At 36.6% G+C, this 22211-nt stretch overlaps 1 protein-coding gene across 1 annotated transcript; it reads right to left on the bottom strand.

Moving 5' to 3' along the window:
- Positions 1 to 5974: 5974 nt before the first annotated feature.
- IDO1 (indoleamine 2,3-dioxygenase 1) lies at positions 5975 to 20832 on the bottom strand. Its single transcript, XM_081269869.1, has 10 exons — positions 20676 to 20832; positions 16829 to 16924; positions 16585 to 16704; positions 12795 to 12913; positions 11602 to 11616; positions 10131 to 10230; positions 9605 to 9722; positions 8381 to 8432; positions 7797 to 7945; positions 5975 to 6577 (listed from the first exon to the last, which is right to left on the bottom strand). The coding sequence occupies exons 1-10, from the start codon at positions 20772 to 20774 to the stop codon at positions 6222 to 6224; spliced, it is 1224 nt and encodes a 407-aa protein (XP_081125995.1). The 5' UTR covers positions 20775 to 20832; the 3' UTR covers positions 5975 to 6221.
- Between the last annotated feature and the right edge of the window lie 1379 nt (positions 20833 to 22211).

Here is a 22211-nt window from a genome sequence, read left to right as displayed (position 1 = left end):
AGGTTTTGTAAAACTCTGCTGTATACCCATCTGGTCCTGGGCTTTTCTTAGTTGGTAGTCTTTTGATGGTTTCTTCTATTTCCTCAATTGATATTGGTCTGTTTAGGTTGTCTATATCCTCCTGTCTCAATCTGGGCAGATCATATGACTTAAGAAATTTATCGATGCCTTCACTATCTTCTATTTTATTGGAGTATAAGGATTCAAAATAATTTCTGATTATCTTCTGTATTTCTGAAGTGTCTGTTGTGATATTGCCTTTTTCATCCTGTATGCTAGTAATTTGAGTTCTCTCTCTTCTTCTCTTTGTTAGCATGGCTAAAGGTCTGTCGATCTTATTTATTTTTTCAAAGAACCAACTTTTAGTTTTATCAATTTTTTCAATTGTTTCTTTTGTTTCGATTTCATTAATTTCAGCTCTGATTTTAATTATTTCTTGCCTTCTACTTCTTTTGCTGTTATTTTGCTCTTCTTTTTCTAGGATTTTGAGATGAAGTATGAGATCATTTATTTGTTGGTTTTTTCTTTTTTTAAGGAATGAACTCCATGCAATGAATTTTCCTCTTAGAACTGCTTTCAATGTGTCCCATAGATTCTGATATGTTGTGTCTGTGTTTTCATTTAATTCTAAGAATTTTTTAATTTCCTCCTTGATGTCGTCTGTAACCCATTGATCATTCAGTAACCTGTTGTTCTTTCTCCAAGTGATGCATGATTTTTCCTTCCTTCTTTTATCGTTGATTTTCAGTTTCATTCCATTATGGTCAGATAAGATGCATGGTATTATCTCTACTCCTTTATATTGTCTAAGAGTTGCCCTGTGACATAATATATGATCTATTTTTGAGAAGGATCCATGTGCTGCTGAGAAAAAAGTGTAACTGCTTGATGTTGGGTGGTATATTCTATATATGTCAATTAAGTCTAGGTTGTTAATTGTGTTATTGAGTTCTATAGTTTCCTTATTCAACTTTTGTTTGGAAGATCTGTCCAGTGGTGAGAGAGGTGTGTTGAAGTCTCCCATGATTATTGTATGGTGGTCTATTAGACTCTTGAACTTGAGAAGAGTTTGTTTGATGAACATAGCTGCACCATTGTTTGGGGCATATATATTTATGATTGTTATGTCTTGTTGGTGTATGGTTCCCTTGAGCAGTATGTAGTGTCCCTCTTTATCCCTTTTGATTAACTTTGGCTTGAAATCTATTTTATTTGATATGAGTATGGACACTCCTGCTTGTTTCCGAAGTCCATATGAGTGATATGATTTTTCCCAACCTTTCACCTTCAGTCTATGTATGTCTTTTCCTATCAAATGTGTCTCCTGTAGGCAGCATATTGTTGGGTCATGTTTTGTGATCCATTCTACTAGCCTGTGTCTCTTAATTGGTGAGTTTAAGCCATTAAGATTTAAGGTTATTATTGAGATATGGGTTATCCTTCCAGCCATATTTGTTTATTTATGTTACTGAATATGGTTTGTTTTCCTCTTTGATTATTTTCCCCCCTTTACTGTCATACCTACCACTGTTGGTTTTCATTGTTATTTTTCCATTTCCTTTTCCTGTAATGTTTTGCTGAGGATTTTTTGGAGAGATGGTTTTCTAGCTGCAAATTCTTTTAACTTTTGTTTATCGTGGAAGGTTTTAATTTCATCTTCCATCTTGAAGCTCAATTTTGCTGGATACACAATTCTTGGTTGGAACCCATTTTCTTTCAGTGTTTGAAATATGTTATTCCAGGATCTTCTAGCTTTCAAAGTCTGTGTTGAGAGATCAGCTGTTATCCTGATTGGTTTACCCCTAAATGTAATCTGTTTCCTTTCTCTTGTAGCTTTTAAAATTCTCTCCTTATTCTGTATGTTGGGCATCTTCATTATAATGTGTCTAGGTGTGGATCTCTTATGATTATGCACATTTGGCATCCTGTAGGCTTCTAGGATTTGGGATTCTGTCTCATTCTTCAAGTCTGGGAAGTTTTCTCGTATTATTTCATTGAATAGATTGTTTATTCCTTTGGTATGGACCTCCATGCCTTCCTGTATCCCAATGACTCTTAAGTTTGGTCTCTTTATGTTATCCCATATCTCTTGGATGTTCTGCTCATGGTTTCTTAACTGTCTTGCTGAGCTGTCTATGTTCTTTTCAAGTTGAAATACTTTGTCTTCATTGTCTGACGTTCTATCTTCTAAGTGTTCTACTCTGCTGGTAGTATTCTCAATTGAGTTTTTAAGTTGGTTTATTGCTTCCTGCCTTTCTAGGATTTCTGTTTGTTTGTTTTTTATAGCTTCTATCTCCCTGTATAGTTGATCTTTTGCTTCCTGGATTTGTTTATGTATTTCATTGTTGAAGAGATCTTTCATTGTCTGATTTTGCTGTCTAATGTCTTCCTTGAGACTCCAGATCATCTGAAGCATGTATCTCCTGAATTCTTTATCTGACATTCCATCTGCTGCAGATATTACCTCTTCTAACGTTGAGTTGACCTGCGTAGCTTGTGGTCCTTTCTTTCCTTGTCTCTTCATAGTGTTCGCGTTTCTTTCTGCTTACTGAGACTGTTGTGTTGTTGAATTTTCCCCCTATATATTTGTATTACTCTTGTATAGTTGCAAAGTCTCCTGCGCAGGCGCAGGCAAGGGCTCTGCTCCTCCTCCAATTGGGGCACTGTGTCTACCACATCGGCAGGCCGCTGGGCCTGTTCTGCTGGTTGGTAGCAGGTGCGCCTACGTTGCAGGCGCGTGGTGGCGGCTCTGCCACTCCCAGGTTGCTGGGCCTGACCTGCAGGTGGGTTGCAGGCCTGGCTACCTTGCAAGCGCGGGGGGAGGGCGCACACCTATTTGTATTTAGACAGTTATGCGAAATGGAGGACGTAATGCTTGGGGATGAAAGTTGGGGGGGAAGGGGAAGGTAGGTTCTCTTGAAAAGAAAGAAGGAGAGGGAGATAGATAGCATAGAGGAGAATGGAAAGAGCAGTAAAACAATTCCCGGCAGGTCCCCTCTTCACGGAATTTTGCTAGAAGTTCCTCAGTAGGTAGACTGCCGCTGTTCCAATGGGTCTTTCTGATCCCGTTAATGTGGAGACATTGGAATCGCTGCTTCCTCGCCGGCGGCCATGTTGGAAGAGTTATATTGATTTTTAAAGATAATATATTGTGCACTGGAACAAAAGTTTGTACCCAAATTGCTGCTGTTCGGCCAGATCCTACATAATATAACAATAGCTAGATTAGGAATGCAGAAGTAAAATTACTCATGGCAGTCTATTACAAGATCCAATATTTCTCACTGGGAACTTTGATCCACAGGAGGAGGTGGTAAGGTCATAGGTATACTAGTACTGCCAGACTGTTTTTCTAGAATAACCAGATAGAAGGAAGTAATCCCAGAATTATTTCCCTCTTCTGAAATCTTGGTTTCCAGTGCTCAACAAATACAATGAGCCTCATTAGTGAAAACCATATATATTTTCATTTCCTCTTTCAAGCTATCAACTTCAGTTTCTCCTTTCTAAGTTTTTTCCACCACTGACATTAAATGTACTCTTTTGACTTCATCATAATACCCAACCTCAAAATCAACTCCAGGATTGCATTTATAGTACTAGTTTTAGGAAACACATCTTACAAGTTGTACAAAGTAATAGTATTCATATTTACTCCAGGATTCTGTTTTAGTAAATTATCAACCCTGTAACCACTAACACTATCAGTAGGTGGGTGCATCATAATCAAAAACAGAAAACTTCTTCCATCATTTGGTTCGTACATAGTAATTATATGTTCATCACTGGAAATCTTTCATGTACACATTCTGTGAAAGACATAAGTCTTCTTCTGCCACTTCAGTTTTCAGTGTAATTGATTTTAATTTCTGAAGCCTTAAAGTATGTACAGCATTTCATAATGTACATTTCCATCTTGAGGTAAAGAGAGGATGGAAACAATCTGACTCTGGTAGGTAGTTTTGAGGCTTTGGGAGGGGGTTAGGATTAGTTATGATGAACTTATGTTTATCAGGGTGGAATCTCCATGGTTGAACCCTGGTAACCTTATGAAAAGAGATTGAGACCAGAACTTGCACATTCCTTCTGCTCTCTCAAGATTCAGCCAGCCAGAGGGCCATCACTGGATGCTGGTTCTCAATCTTGGACCAGTACTGTGATCCAAAATGACCTTATTTTCTTTATAACTTTCCCAGTGTTATTTTACATTTCCATCAACATTTTTTAAATGCTCATGGACTAAAGTCTTGGTTGCCAGCCAGTTGGTGCTATTGAAAGGTGGTGGAAACACCTTTAGGCAATGGGGTCTGATGGAAAGAAATGGGGTTACTGGAGATGTGCACTTGAAGGGCATATTGGGTCCCTGGTTCTTCTGTCTCTTTTTGCTTCCTGGCTGCTATGAGCTGGGTAGTTTTCTTCTACCATGTGCTCCTTTCTATGATGTTCTGCCTCACCACAAGCCCCAAAGCAATGGAGCCCGCTCATCACAGCTCATCTGAAACTTTAGCTAAAGTAAACATTTTCTTCTTGAAGTTGAATTTTATCAGGTAATTTTTCATAGGAACAGAAAGTCGACTAACATACTCAGTCTGTGGTATTGTGTTATTAGCAAGAGAAAATGGACTAAGAAAAATAGGAACCATGTTACTAAGAATTTATGACATCTAGCTAAAACCTTTTCCTGTAATAAGATATTGCTTTTGCCCTCCATCGACACATCCTCTACAGTGCCCAAAAGAACACTCACTGTGATGATCAGAGACTATGGGCAGTGGATGTGAAGTAGCCACATCTTTAGAAGTATATCAAGTATTTCATTATGCCTCTCTCAGTGAAGATATAAATTCATTAGAGGAAAATTCAAAATCTGGTTTTGTGTTATTTGGACCTATAGACTATCATATATATAGACATATACTTTGTCCACTATAAAATTATGTGTAGTCAATTGCAGAAACATTTACAGGGGAAAAAGGGGAAAAATGTATCTTACCAAATAAGTATGATTACCATTGAAATTTAGCTTATTTTGTAGGCAATCAAGTAAAATTTTGCTATAAGCTACAAGATTTCACTGGGATGGGTGTATTTGAGCAATGATGTTAAAATGGTATTTAGACATTTTGATTTTAGAAGTATGTGACTGCATTTCCTTCTTCAAACATAGTTGTGCATACTCGTTGAAATTTCTGAATTATATTCCTTATCCTTAGAGCTGAACTTTTCATGAATTCAAGGTGCTTGCTAATCCCACACTCTGGGCATTGAATAGTTTTTCCTTCTATCTTTCATTATGCAACCAATTTCTGGCTGACCATTTGCTTCCTGATAAGATCCTGCTATGTCATCTCATTTCCTATCCTCACTCATACTTCCTTTCCCTCTAACCTCATCTATTCCAAATAGAAAGAAAAAAAAGATAAGACTTATCAAAAACTCAAAATTTCTTCCTATTTATATCAACTATTACCCTAAGCAAGTTACTTCACTTTTCTGAGCCTCAATTTTGTCATCTTTAAAATGCAGAGATTGGCTTAGATGATTTTTAAGTTCCTTTCCATCTCTATCTTTCCAGAATTCCATTATTAAACAAATTCATGCTAGAGTGTTAGTGCTCAATAACCTAGGAAGAAACTGCATTTCAAAGGTGACCTCTTCTTGTATGTCCTGATAGATGTGTTCATACATTCATTCATTCAGTAGTTATTTGCTAAGTATCTACTAAGAGCTGAGGGAACACAGGTCCAATAAATAGTACAGAATGTTTCTGGCACCCTGAAGCTTATTGTGCAAAGAGAATACAAATAAATGAGTAATTATGAACAAGCACTAGCATTTTGAAAGTACCAGAATCCACTGGCCTGCTGAAGGGATAATAGTGTGGAGTATACCTCATCTGGAGCAATATTTAATGGTAGACAAAAATGAAGCAAGATTTGTTAGATCTTACATGATTCTTTATTGAATTTAATCATTATATTCCACTGATAAACGTTACAATATTTCTAATGTTATTTGTAGCATCCTTATACTATCATTTTTTGTTATTTTCCTACATAGATCCATAGATAAAAGAAAAAAAAATATTTAGAAATCTTTTTATGGTGTATCATTAGTAAATTACTACCTATCATTAATTCATGGGTCTGATTCAATGAACAGTGACAGGAAAATATGTCAATTTCTGTGCTTCAATGAAATGTACCCTTGCTGGGGTTACATTAACGATCCTTCAAAAAGGACTTCTTGGTTGTGTTTCTTACAGTCTTTAGGAAATTCATGATATCAGTGCCTCCAGTTCCTCTGTTTTCTTGTCCGGTTGGCTCTTCTGCCATTTCATTTTCCCTGGGTTTCTGGCTTGCAGGAATCACAATGTATTTTGTTACTATTTGCAAATGGTAGCTCCTCAGGGAGACCAGAGCTTCCACACACTGATCAAAAGTTTCCTGCAAGCCAGCATCATCTTTTGAAACAACAAATTCACGGACTGATGGACCTGTCTCTAAGAAGCAAAGAAAGTCCTGATGTGCTGGTGGCATGTATGTTCTCATGTCCTGGAGGAACTCAGCAGCAGGTCCTAAAGGAACAAGATAAAGACAAGGTAACAGGGAGGCCAAAGTCTTCACCAGTCAGGGGAGAAGGCTGAGGGAGGTCAGAGCAAATGGGAGATCACTGCTGGGAACTATAACAAAAAGTTCTGAGGTTAAGATCACCCTGTTTGGAGGATAAACAGTTATTGGGCTGCTACCAGCCAGCCATGGTAACTACACAAAACTACAGTTAATCCTGAAAATAAAATGAGCAAAAATTATTTTTCATACTAAGAATGTTCATATGTGTTTTCTTTATCATTTTTCTACTATATTTGGTTCTTCCAAGAGGCTGATGTTATAGGCAGGGTATAAATAATCTACACTTGTTAGGTCATGACATTGAGTTTAAAAGAGTTTAAAGGATCATTTTAAATTAAGAAAAAAAAAAACACTTTCACCTAGCCCAGTGCTTTCCTCTTAGTATATAAAATAGAAGCTTAAGTGGGAAGAAGTTTTTCTAAGAAGAAATACATATAAAATACATATAAAAGTGGCTCATCTTTTTTTCTTTCTTTTTTTTTTCTGTGTGTGGTGCCTCATACATGCCAGAAAAATGCTCTACCATTGAACCATGTTTTCATTTTATTTTATTATATTTTGATGGAGGGTCTTGCTAAAGTGCTAAAGATTTGAACTTGCAATCCTCCTGCCTCAGCCTTCCCAGCAGCTGGGATGACAGGTGTGTGGTAATGCTCCTGAAGAATGTAGCTCCTCATTAAACTCCTGTGCAAGCCTGTTTGGGCTGCTGGGTCCATAGGATGGCTGCACACAAGATATGCCAGGCCTCTCCTGTCACTGCGGCCTTCATCTCCCCAAATTCTGCTCACAATTGGGTTTCATTTGCAGGTGACTTTCTTTCTGAATCTCATCCTACATTTTCAGAACATGTGATCCTGGCTCCCCAGAGTCTATCAGCCTGTAATTACATATTCAAATCCAGATTGAGAGAAGGATGAATTGGATCTGGGTTTTGGCTCTGCCACTTTCTATCTGTTTAACAAGAAGCCTGTCACATTATCCTCTTAAGTTTTTGCTTCTTCGTCTGTGAAATGGGATGATGGCCATGTAATCCTTACTTTTCTGATTCTCCTGAAAGCATCCAATAAGCTCAGATGAGATGCCAAAAGGAAGAAGCTTTATAAATATTAAGACACAAGTTGTATTATTGCAAGCGATGATTACTATTTGCCATTTTCCACTTACCTCCACCAGCAATCTGCTCTATGCCCAGAAGGATATCAAGACTCTGAAATATGCTGCTTTGGGCAGCACTTCCCCCTGCATATTTTCTCGGGGCGTCCCAGACCCCCTCATACAGCAAACCCTCTGACAGCTGGGGGTTTCCTTTCCAGCTAGACCAGGAAGGAAAGAAAAAAATCATTCTTTATATTAATTGTCAATTTTCTGATTTAAAATCTTGCTCTAGAGGTATTAGAAGGTGACAAGACAGATTTTGTGATTCTTTATCCAAATCTCTCCCTAATTTTCATGTATGCGAATAATAATGCTATTCTGAGAAAATTTGGTATAAATACTCCCAGAAAAGACACTTACCTTTGCACTAGCCAGATCATTCACTCTATTTAAAGTGACAAGTTTCCCTATTCCCCTTCTAGGGCAATCCTGGACCAGTAATAACAGAGAATACTATCTATTCTTTTTCTACAAAATACATTTTTAGCATAATTGTTATCCAAACCTCATGAATGGTGAGGCACCATCAATAAGTATTTGGTGTGTTTTTATATTAGTTGAAATAAACCAAATTCAAGCATAAGACTACATACCCAGACAAATATATGCGAAGAACATTGAAAAATAGTTTGGGGTCCACATACTCTGTAAAAAGATGGAATATGTTTAATTAAAACTCATTAGAGGTATATGGGGAGTTCAAGGTGTTGTAAATAACTCACAGGATTTTATCACAGGTTTCAGGAAAGGGATCAGGTCAGTCTATGCAGAACAAAGCCCATGTGGACAAGCCCTTCTCACTTTTCTACCAATTGTGGAGATGCCAGGCTCATCACCCATGTCCATGGATTGGGGTCCACTGTCAGACTGCTACATTGCTTGTTTAAGAAGCCACCCACCTCCTTACTCTACATCCTCAGGCCAGTTAAACTGTCAACATTTCTTTAGTACTGCTTTATATTCTTACTGACACATAGATAAACTGCTTGCAAGAAATAAACCCGGGCTGGAGATATGACTTAGTGGTACAGCACTTGCTTAACATGTACTAGGCCCCCAGAAGAGTGAGGGGAATAAAAATTTAAAAACAAACAAAACAAACAAACACAGCAGCCCCATGGACTATATATATCCCTAGGTCTCCCTCCCCAAAACTTACTAACATTTGATCTGAAAATGTGTCTCCTTTGCCAAGGAGCAATCAGCAGTAGCTCCAAGCCCAGTGATAAATACTCACATATTTGTTAAATCTGTTACCTGGTAGGGCATATGCCCTTTTGCAAACCTTTTTGTTGTCGTTGTTGTTGTTTTGTTGTTGTTGTTGTTTGTTTGGTTTTTGTAGCTTTCTAGCTGTTAATTTTGCAACAACTTTTGAGCTCAATGGCTTTTCTCTGTTGCTTCTCAGTGAACTTGTGAAGAAGCAGAATTAGCAAAGAGCTCTTATCAAGCAGAAGCTAAGATTTTTTTTTCAGAATTTAAAATTTCCTTCCCATTTAGCAAATGTCTTCATAATTACTAGAAGCAAGCAAAAATCTCTTCAGAATTAAAGAGATCTGGCATGAAATTCTGGCTTTATAGTTACTACCTGTGTATCCGTAAGTGTTTTATGTCTTTGAATTTATATTTCCTTATCTGTAAAATGGAGATAATAAAACCTACCATATGGAAAGTGGAATTATTTAATGAGATAAATATAACAAGTGAAACCACGCTCACTGACGGCTTTTTTTTACTTTCATTTCCTAACCGATTGTACCCTTCCGACAATCAGAAACATCTGACTGTTCTTAGAATGTTGTAATGTGTACAATACTTGCCATGAATTTCCTGAAACACTCTTAGGGCTTCTTTCAGAGAAAAAACCACATCAAGAAGTGCCTTTTGCAAAGTATCCTGGTCCTGCTGTTTCACAGCACTGAGTATAATGGGAATTGCCTTAAAAAATAAAAATAAAAGACAAACATGTAAGATCTCCTACCACTAAACATTGATATAAAATTCCCCCAGCTTAACCCACAAATTAAATTTATTTCTTCATTTATATTTTTAAAAGTCAAAAATTGGATTATGTCATTATGTATTATTAATGACAAATTGCATTGAAAATTTTTATTGCTTACAGGATTTTCAAATTTGATTCTAAATATATGACCCCTAGTTTTATGTTTTAGATGATACACAAAAGCAAATAAAATATTTTATAAGATAATCTATTACCCCCAATTAAGTGATCTTATGTTGTATTTAACCAACACAAAGTCAATTCATGCTACTATAATTCAGTTACTAAGGAATTACTCTGTTATGAATTGACATAAAAATTTCAAAAGTAAGTGGACATACTTTGATTGCAGGAGAAGCTGCTATTTCCACCAACAGAGAAACCAGGAAGAATCCTTTACTGCAGTCCTCACCAGGAAACGAGAACAAAATATCCATGTTGCTAAGAAAATCAGGTAAAATCGGCAAGAATTTAGCAAAATCACAGCATATTTTAGTATAACTTATAGTTTGCAAACATGTTAAATCAACAACTACACACACAACACACACATACATACACACACAGCTATATTAGGCACACTATCTAAGATCATACAATTAGTAATAAATAATATGTAAAATTACACTGGGACTTGGAATTTTGTTCTAGAATTAGAACTAGAAAGTCCACAAATATTACTGTTTCTACTATTCCATTAAATAGATATAGATATTCAAGGTTTTAAGAGAAATCTGAGGTAGAGTTTGAAGGAGTAATTTTTTGTTTAAATAAATATATTAATTTTTTTTCTGTGAACCTCACTCAATTTATCAGTGGCTTATTTGATATAAAGGAATTGACCAAGAAATTCAAATAACTTGGTTAGACCCTATTTTTCTTTTCTGTTGAAGTCTTGGCATTGGTACAAAAATGGTTTCAATGTCTGTGTATCTGTGAGTTTTGTGGTAGTTAGAATTCTGGTTTCTGAGGTCAGACCACCCCTGTAGCTTATTTGCTTGCTGTATGTCCCTGGGCAAGATAAGTGATAATCTTTTTATAAATTTATTTCTTCATCCTTTTCTCCTACTGTTATCTTCATCACGCTCTACAGTGACACCAGCTAGCCTTCAGCATTGATAATGCACCAAGACTTCTGTCAGTTCCAAGTCTTCACACTTGCTATGTCCTCTGCTATATAGACTGCCATCCTTCCTGTCTTCTGGACTCACTTCAAATAAATTGCCTCATGGATTCTTCCCTTTAAATATGTTATATGATTAGATAATTGATTAGACTTCCTAGCAGTTTATCTTCTTGTCCCTTCTATTAATCATGCAACATTATACAATTTTCATAAGTTGTCTTTCCTTTCCATTAGTCTAGCTTCACTAGGAAAAGCTTACACCTTAGTTTCTCCAGCCCTTGGCTATGTCGAGTACATAGGTCAAAAGTAATAAGGACTGGTAAAAAGCAAAATCAAGCAAACAAAAACAGGTTTCTTTATGACTACTTATTGACATTGTTAACTAGTTCTGCCCAGAGAGCTTATTGGATCACAGATACATAGATGTATGTTCATCTTGTATTTAGGCATATAAATTCCATAATTCATATCAAGTTGTATTTTTGTAAGTGTCTCTACCTATAATATTAGATAGACATGGTCATATTAAAATCATAGATATAGTTTAAGGAATGGGATTATTTGCTCTTTTAATAATAACCTAAATTATTTTTGCCTGAATTCAATCAACTATTTAAAAAAAGTATTTGTAATACTTTGATAATCGACATTCACTTTGAATAAAAAATAGTTCTTCGAATACTTACTCATAGGTCATAGGCCTGGTAGAATCAATCCGGAAGCCATGAGCCAATTGGAATAGAGAAAGAAAGGTAATTGAAATCAAATGGTTTTGAGTTACTATTATCAGATTAAATACTATTGATCAAACTGAGGTAAGACATAGGTTAAAAAAGAAAAACTGGTGTTTTCTTTTGTATCTTTAAAGATTGCATTGGAAATATTTAATTTATAAAACAAATTTAAAAATTAAATATGCAAGGAACACATAGTAAAAACTCATTATTACTGTTAAGATAATTTCTAGATCAAATCTTTTCATTTTGTGGTAAAGCCACCTGTAGAACACTCCTTCCTGTATACACCCATGGCCACAGGTCTTTGTTGGAACAAATCCCAACACTGAGGGATAGGAGTGGCCTCAATTCTGTGCAGTCTTTTCTGAGAAGCAGACACTGCTGCTTTCCTGCTGAAAACTCTTACATGCAACTTGTTACTTAAAAATTAATTCAAATTATGATGATAATAATAAAAATATCAATTAATAATAGAAGGGAGATTATCAGAGTAGAGCAAAGGAATCAAGGGGAGGGAAGAATGGAGGAAAAGGGATGTTCTGTGGAAGGAGATTGATCAAAGTGTGGTATGTGCATGTAGAATATGGTATAATGAGTTTCAGTGTTTTGTATTAATCATAATATATTAACAAAAAAGGTAAGTAAATTAATTAATTAAAAATAGATTGGTAAAATCTCAAAAATGTGTTAATCCAAGGAACTAAGGCACCAAAGCATATATACTCTAGGGTTTCATTGATACAAAATGCAATAAAAAACAAACTAATTTCTGATAAGACAAATTAGAACGTATTTGCCTGGAAAAGAGAAGGGAATTGAATAAAAAGAGACACAAAGAACTTTTCAGAGGTCACAGAAGTACTCTGTGGCTTGTAAGCTTGTTTGGGGACATGGTTACATGCATACCTATATACAAAAGACAAATTCAAATTGAACATTTAGAATCTCTATGTATTTTACTATATGTTAAATACACAGCACTCTCTCACTTTTGTACATTTGTAGTTTCAGACACAATAGTCCAAGAAACAATAGACAATACCAGAGAAACTATACTGTCAAAAATTAAACCAATAAATAACTACATCTTGATTTAAATAACATACATTCCAATTCATCTGGTATAATCACAGTTTACATACCCACTGGGATCCTTTTTCTTCCAATTTGCCAAGACACAATCTGCATAACACAGAATAGGAGGCAGTCCCAGCTTCTCAGAGAGTTTGCAGTAAGGAATAGCAATGTTGCTTGGCAAGACCTAATTAAAACACAATACTTAGTTTGAATAATTGAAGTGTGTTACTTTTTTTGCTGCTTTCTGGGTACCAAAACCTTGACTGCTTTTGTATAATGGCATTTGAAACCAAATAAGTGGATTTTTTTTCTTTTCCACATTTCATTACTTAACTCTGGTAATTGTTAAACATTCATGTTTTGAATTTGGGTGGGCATAATTTGGTTCTAAGGAAGACAAAGAACAGAGTACAAAGCCTGTGTCTTTTACTTCCCAATAGCCTTGGGAGCTATTTTCCCTCCTTCACTCATCCATTTATCCCACGAATAATTATTAAGTAATTTTTCTATGCAAGACACCACATTATTCACCAGCAATAAAAATATAAAATTGATTATGTCAAAGATACTCAAAGTCTTTGTAATTAAGACTTTTGGATATGAGACAGTAGAAGTGCAGTTTGCTACTCTTGAAGCTCAATGCAGAAGGAAATTCTCCTGGACACTTTTTTTTTTCCCCGTGAAAGATTCACCATAGGACCTTGGTGCTTAGTAAGTCTTTCAGATTTAATTGTCGTGGAAGAAGGGAGCTCCTTTACCCTGGCTTTGTATTTCACTGTAGAAATAACTACATCAACTGAGACAGCACTTTTGGCTAAACTCTTTCATTCTCTCTTCTTCAGAGGAGGTATAGAGGCTCATGGAATTGCCGAGTTTGGAAGTGAAAACACAGCTCAGCCCCTTTTTCCTCCTCAACTCTTCATTTTCTGAACCTGCTACTTGTACAATCTGCTCTGCAATCAGCCACAGAATAAAAGGCTTCTGCCCACACAGGGTGATTCTGCAGTTGTCTAATGCTGCCTAACTAGATGGCTAAGTAGGCAAGCTGATTCTGAGAGCTCTTACAGCCATTCACTGCTTCCTCCTTTCCAGGCCAAGTTCTCCAATAACTCCCTTAGCCATGAAACTAACATTTTATCCTTTATCTGCCTGACTTCATCATCTACTATCACCTAGCTTATAATTGTACCTTCCCATGTAGTAATTGGGATAATCATTGTCATCAGCAGCCTGTGGCTGATATATGTGTGTATCTAAGGAGGGGAAGAACAGGGATTATGGCCTGCCTGGGGTAGTGGATAGAGATGGTATGATGATAAGTCATAGGCCACAGTTTTGTGAAAACCACAGGAGTTATAACCCAAGTCACTCTCCATTAGCTTAATGACTTTTGAGGGCTTTAACCAGGAGAACAGAATGTTAGGACAAAATCACTGGTCATCAAATCACACTGGGATGTATACTTTATGTTGCAGAGCTTGTGCTTCTAAAGACTGAAACATTGTAGCTGGCAAAATAGTTACATTTTTCAAAAGGAAATTTTCGTCCCTCTCTGATTTAGATAATGATCACAGGGGTAAAAGGGGTGACATTTGGTTGAATAATTAACTCAAACTGATCTGGAAAAGGAAATAAAGTGCTCAAACATGTCTTTATTACAGATACAGCTGCTATGAAACTCAGATGATAACTTCTTGCCAATTCTCAAGCAAAATGTGATTTATATTGATTTACATTTTGTTCATTAACTTTTTCTTTCTTAATAACTGCCCCACTGAAATGTGTTTTTACTGGTTTTACAGAACTACTATCTCCTGAGATCATTTTCAGAATGATAAGACTATGAAATCAGGATAAATTAAAAATACACTTTCATCTTTTCTTTCTTAATTCTGACCTAAAGTCTGATACATTTATTATTTTTCAATTACACTATATGCCTTCTGGTCTTCACGTTCTTGGTCAGTGTTTTTCCTCTTTCCTTGTTTTTCTGTCTTCTAAGCATTAGTGGTGACACCAACTACTATTTAAGTCCTCTGGATTTCTGCTCAGGGCAACTAGCATAGACTGATTTTCAGTACAGACACACATATTTCTAGCAAATCTAATGAGATCATTCACTTAAAGAATTTTTAAGTTAGATTATAAGACTAGAATCAGTTTTAGACTGTTTGGCATCATCCCAATCTGGATGTAGTAGTTTAATGATTAGCATGAGTTGTTCCCAGGATCATGCAGAACAACAACTTCTATCCCTATGTGTCAGAAATGACTCATCACATAGGTGGACCATATGTGGTCACCTGCCTTTAAGTACAGTGTGATAAGAAAAATAACTAAATAAAACACTAATTAGCTTTGCTAAAAAAGGAAAGTGTTCACTAAGTGGTAGAAGACGCCCTTTGAATCTTGTTTATTCTTAAATTCAGAGCCAGGTGGGGTTGGGCACACCTGTAATCCCAACGGCTCCAGAGGCTAAGGCAGGAGGATATAGAGTTCAAAACAAGCTTCAGCAATGGCCAAGGTGCTAAGCAACTCAGTAAGACCTTGTCTCTAAATAAAGTACAAAAAATAGGGCTGGGGATGTGGATCAGTGGTTGAGTGCTTCTGGGCTCAATACTGGGTAACCTCTCCCCAAATAAATAAATAAAGTTCAAGTATTGGTTTGATAAGATTGTGGCTGCCAAATAAAATACAGGATGTCCAACAAATTTGCATTTTTCAGGACACACACGCACACTAAACAATTGCATATCTGAAATTCAAATTTAACTGGAACCCCTGTGTTTGCACTGGCTCAATCTGGGACCACTACAAGAGATGGGAAGGCAAGGATTTTAGCAGCATTACAGGACAGATACCGAATATGAGCCTAATTTACAATGTGATCATCACTGCTATTTTTATTTTAATAGTAAGACTATGACTGACACATGAATACATACCTATAAATATATATACAAGATGATTTAAAATTAAGGTTGTTTTATGTTGATAAGAGTTGAAGGAAACCAAGATACTCTTCTATGTTGATAGATGGAAGCACTTACACATTAACCATGAAGAGCCATTCAAAGATATTTATTGTAGTGTCATATATAATACTGATTTTTTTTCTATTTTGGTACCAGAAATTAAACTTAGGGGCACTTAACTGCTGAGCTACATCCCCAGCCCTTTTTTTGTATTTTATTAGAGACAGGGTCTCACTGAGTTGCAGAGGGCCTCTCAAAGTTGCTGAGGCTGACTTTGAACACTGCATCCTCCTGCCTCAACTTCCAGAACTGCTGGGATTACAGGCACGTGTGACCATGCCCGGTTTACAATGGAATGTTTTTGAAAAGTTAAATATTTATCAATAGAAGATTTAGTAGGTAAGCAAAAGTTCAGTAACTCAATGAACAGTTGTACAATTATTGCAAACAATTAGGATGATTGTGTAGTAACTAAAAAGTGTTCACAATATAATTAAAGAAGTCAAATGCATATGTGTATGGATAGGATGGAGCAACTGTGTTATACAAGAAAAAGGCAAGTATAATCATAACAGTTGATATGCTAAATCAGTAAACTGTTCTTTTCTTTTTGTTCTCTCATCTTAACTTTAAAAGTACAGTTATAGTACTTTTTGAAATTTTTTTCTTATTTTTTTCTTTTTCTTTTTCTTTTTCTTTTCTTTCTTTTTTTTTTTTTTTTTTTTTTTTTTGGTGGTACAGGTGATCAAACTCAGGATCTCACCCATGATAGGCAAATGCTCTGGAACCTATAACCAGACACTGGGATTGTTTACATTAAATATCAATTGGATTTCATTTTCACTCATGTTGCATAAGAAATATCAGAAAATCTCCATACCTTTCGGACATCTCCATCACCTCGATCCCACACGTATGCCATGGTAATGTATCCCAGAACCAAATGTGCGAGTCGCTGTGACTTATGTCCTTGGAGCTCATCAAGGCTGAGCAGTGGTATCTGAGAACAAATGGAGAGACTTGACCCAATTCACTCTTGACCCAATTTCTAATTTAGGCTTAGAAATCAACTTAAAAATGTTAAACAACCATACAAGAAGACAAATGTAATATATATTTCAAACCTTCTCAACTTCTGCTCGAAGTTGGCCATTCTCAATCAGTTCAGGAAGATTTTTAGCAATGAAACTCCAGGCATCATAATCATGAGGTAGTTCCTCCTTGAAAGAAAAAAAATAGGACTTTGATTTGCTAGTGGAAGTTACTGTAAAATAGTGTTGGTTTCCTGAGGATGACTCCCCTTGCTTCTAAGTACATTTTGTGCATCATTGCCCCAACAAACCCGTACTTGTCTGAAAACACCAGCCTGTGCTTTCCACCTGACAAACAGGGCTCAAGATCTTCTCTGTTTTCCACCTCTTCTCTCTTTAAGCACTTTCATTTTGCATCCTTTTCAAAATTCAACCCAACAGATGCTCTAAAACCTTCCTTATATACCATTCAACATCAATCTTCTCCATTATAAATCCTATGGAGTATACCTTACATGTTATTATTAAGTAATTTTGTGTTTTATATTTTTTCCATTTCAACTAGATTTTAAGTTCTTTGAACAGAAGAAAATCTCATTAGTGGATTGGGCTTTCTGCTCACTAATTTCATATGCATTTCTCATTTAATTCTTTTTTTTATCTTTTTTTATTGGTTGTTCAAAACATTACATAGTTCTTGATATATCATATTTCACACTTTGATTCAAGTGGGTTATGAACTCCCATTTTTACCCCGTATACAGATTGCAGAGTCACATCAGTTACACTTCCACTGATTTACATATTGACATACTCATGTCTGTTGTATTCTGCTGCCTTTCCTTCATTTAATTCTTGTAATTGCCCCAAAAGTTGTCTCTATGTCATAAATAAAAAGAACCTGGCCTCAGTTTACATAACTTGTGACCACACACACACACACACACACACACACACACACACAATTGTAATTCAGACATATATATTTCCAATTTCAGAATCCATAGTCTTTTTATGTCTTAATATTTGTTGACAAGGATTATAATGTGCAAGTTATTTTAAATTTATATCTTTTTCAAGAACTGGAATACACCTGGAAATATAGAAGAAACTGTATAGGATAAAGTATCTTATGCTTCTAGCAAATGTTTCAAGACTCCCAGTTGATGCCTAAAACTGCAAATAGCACTTAACCACTATGTGTTTTCCCTATATCTACATCCTATGATAAACTTAATATCTTTTTCATTTGAAGTAAGCACTTAATATGCTCTTTGGTCATAACTTTTGCAGTTTTAGGTGTGACAGAAAAAACAACTTGAATAGTTTCTTCACAATTTCACTGATACATTTGTTCTTACCATAGAGCTTAACAACACAGCAATTTTTTTTATTTATTAAATCAAGAACTTTCACCTTTTCACTTTATGGAAGCACATTAAACTCCTCTTTGGAATATCTAAATGGTCAAGAGACGTCACTACTCTTGTGCTATGGGGTTATTAGTAAGAAAAATAAGGGTTGCTTGAATACAAGCACTGCAAAACTTTGACAGTCCATCTGATAACCTGGGCACTACTGAGTTACTAACAGGTAGGTGAGTTTATAGCATGAATACACTGGAAAAAGAGATGACTCATGTCCTGGGAGGGATAGAATGGAGTGGTGTGAAGTTTCATTATAAGACTCAAAACAGTGAGCAATTTAATGCTCATAAATTGTTTACTTATGGCGTTTTCCATTTTACTTTGAGACTATTGTTGACTGCAGGTCACTGAAGCAAACGAAAGCAAAAACATAGAGGGCGGACTACTGTATGCATGTAAATTGCCTACTTTGGTTCCACTATAGGTTTGATTTTTGCCCAACAAATACAAATGAAAAAAAAGTGTCTTCTTGATCTGATCATATTTTTTTATCACATATCAAAGGAAAATATACAGCCAGGTGCGGAACGGCATCTAGAGATGTGGCTCAGTGGCTAAGCACCTCTGAGTTCAATTCCTAATACTCCCCTAAACAGCAAACAAAACCCAAAGGGAAACACACAAACACAAGACCTAGGCAAAATCCTGAAGTGAGGCACAGGCAGAAGTCTGAACAACTCCCTGTATACCCTGCCCTAATGCCTCATTCAGGTTGCTTCAAAGTGTGCCTTTTGGGTCATCAGTAATGGACTGTGGTGACTGAAGACAAATGGCTTAACTTTATTCCACACGGGTAAGGCTTCGAACTTTAAAACCAAGTTAAGACTGTAAGTGAACTGTAAAGCAAAATAACCGATATAAATAAATTCACAGAGATTCTTCAGCTACATCCATGTGTTTGGGCGCAGCGTGTGTGAAAGCCCTGAGGTCTCCAGGAGCCACGGGGGGGACGGGGGGGGGGAGGTGTCAGGGTTCATAAGTTGCACACAATTGTAGATGTGATCACTCTGGCAGTGAAAGTGGTGGCGCTGGAAACGGAGCACAATGGAGTTTCCACAGTAGCAGCGGCGCACCCTGGGACCCAACAGCGGCTTGGGCGACTGGGAGAGTCCACCGCCGCCGGGGCATGAAGCCTGGACCCAGGCCAGATCAAGGAGGCGAAACTGCAGCTGATTCCAATGCCCGACCTGCGGAGCGATGCAGCTGCTTCCCCGCCTGGCTCCTCAGCCGGAGGGACCGCTCTGTGGCTCCGCCCCCAACACGCCCACTTCTAGCGGTGGCTCAGCTGCTGCGCTCCTGGGTGGGGTAGGGCGGCTGCTTGGGCGGGTTATTCTAGAAACTTGCGGCTGTATCTGCCGCAGAGCGTGATTGTGGGCAACTGGAGTGACGGTGAAACTTGGGAGGATTAGGTGGAGGTTGAAACCTTTAGGGAAGCTGTTTGGGCGTATTACACTGCTTAGCTAATTAACCTGATCCCGTAAGCAGCAGAAAAGGCAGCATAGCTCCACCCTCAATGTGGGACCCGCCTGCAGCATCCTGGGATCTGGGGTTTGTGCGGGGAGACAGTGCACACTCCTTCTCTGGAGCCAAGCTATCATGCACGCTCCAGAAAGTCCCTCTAACTGGGCTCCAAGCTTATCCCCCGTGTCGCTAAGGTTGCCAATGTCGATGGCAAGGTTGCCTTTGCTGATGGCCACAGAGGTCTGCTGGGACTTTACCCCTTTCCTTGACCTGGGTCGCACTTTTCGGTGAGCTTTATACCATACTCTCCACTCTCCCAAGACTGTATCTTACAGGGTTCTTGTCTCTACCTTGCTGGGTTCCAAAATCACTCACCTCAAAATTCAGCTTTTATTTGTTATGCTGGTGCTTCTTTGTGAAAGAGGTGAGTGCTGGGCACCTCTGTATGACTATCTTGCCCTCTGACTCTAAATGTGTGATAATTAAAATATTAATGATAAATTGATATACGTGGCATTCTTTAGAATACAACTTAGGGACATGTAATTTTGAAGCAAGCATTTTTCTCCATATGCATTGTGCTTTATAGCTAAAACTTGCAAAATATAATTGTTTAGGTATTTCATACTCATTTGCATCTTACTCTTAGTAAACAGTAACCATTATTCATATAAGACGAAAGTTACTTGATGTATCATTTCATAAATCAAATCAAATCAAGAGCACAAACTTTGACCAGTTTGACAGATATCACTAGATAAAGGGGCTTCTGCATGACTCATGGACATTTATAACTTTGGCCTTTTCAGAATACCCTCAGAAAAAAACGATTGTAATCAGTCAACTTTTGGTATCTATAGTATAGTCCTTTTGTAAAGGTAAAATACCTTCCATGGTTTCTTTATTTAATCATTCTTAATTTCTATTAGGTAAATAAGAACTACATATATTACTAAGTTTCTAGGAGGAAAATTTGAAGAACAGAGAGACACAGTTATTCAAACTCTGCCTCCAATTGTGATATTTCCCCTTATTTCACCACCCTCTCTTACCAGTGGATTTGGCAGAGCGAAGCCCAGATCTTCATCTATATGGTACTCTTCAAGGATTTTCCAAGAATCTTCCATAAGTGATATGTTATCATGTGCCATTCTTGAGGTCTACTCCACTGATCCTCCTCAGCCTCTAAGAAGTTTCAGAACATCTATTTTTTATAGTCATTGTTAGAGCCAGTGACTACAGCTTATCACGTAAGCAGAAAGAAATGACTTCCACTTTTGGGTTAGTTTCATTTTCTACTTTCTTTATTTGTAATTTGATAAACAATAAAACCACAAAGCATCTTTGTTCATCATATGAAGAAACTGAAAGTTTGCATTCATTATCAGGGATTTTTCAAAAAGAACATCATTTGCTTATTGCTATATGGTAAACCATAAAAATTTTGATTGAAATAACAAGAACAATGGGAACAGGTGACAAGGAAAAAATTTTCTTTATGGAAAAATTCAAATCTTCAATTCAAACAATTTTTACCATGGCTATATCTCTAAGTTATCATTTAGTCAATCCAGCCATTGGCTTTCATTTATACTTACAGGGGTCTTTGAAAACTATCCATGTCTTATTTTAGAAGCCCTGGAATACAATGCATGAGACACTGAAGTGCTTATTGCCAGTGGCTTTGAAGTAGAAAAAGTAGAAGAACATGACAGATTTGAAAGATATTACCTCTCCACCTTCCTATTTTTCTTATAAACATTTGCTTATGTTCTCTCTTCTTTACATTCATAATAACTCACTTATAGGGAAGTTTTCTTGCATATGTGCTATATTTGATTGCCAGGGAATAATTAAACAATATGCTTGCACATTTGTAGACTTTTTAATATGTCAAAGCAAAGGATAAAATATATTGAAACTGTTTTCTTTTTCAAAATACAAAATTTATGATACATTTGGTAAAGGTTTTCAGGATGCATGAAAGTCTCTCTTCACTGTGAGATTTTGAAAAGAGAAGAAGTCATATCTCCTTTTGATTATCAAAAGGAGAAAATAGGGAAAGTTATTATGCAGTACATTAATAGAGAATATAGGCTTATGATCCAGGTTATCAGGACTTGAAGTAAATTTTACTAGCACATAGTTTTGGTTACATTCTAAATAGCTCTCACACTATTCTTTATTACATTATGGCTTTTCTGTAAGCATTGGGCTTTACAAGAATATGTCCACTTTATAAAAAAAAGGTAAGGGAAATTGAAACCAAAATTACAAAGCAAAGAGAATACAATGACTAAGCTTCTATAAAATAAATTATTCAGTAGACTCAAATTTAGAACCTGGTCCAAGTTGGGGGTGGGGTGGAGGAAGCACAGGGAAGGACAAATCACTAAGACCTGTCACATCCACATGGAAGACAATAATGCTAAAAAATTCTTGAGAATTAGAAAATGTGTGAGTATTCATATGATTTTTTTCCTTCTTGAATATGTCTATGAGTGAGTCTGAACATGGAATGAAGTTTTGGATTGTTTTGACTTGGAACTATGTCTCAGAATTGATTTTTAAAGAAGCTTGTCTTGGTA

Source organism: Spermophilus citellus (assembly GCF_964194105.1).
Source record: "Spermophilus citellus genome assembly, chromosome: 16".
Classification (NCBI taxonomy): Eukaryota; Metazoa; Chordata; class Mammalia; order Rodentia; family Sciuridae; genus Spermophilus; species Spermophilus citellus.
The sequence above is the reverse complement of the archived record's forward strand: the minus strand, read 5'-3'. Positions and strand labels throughout refer to the sequence as shown.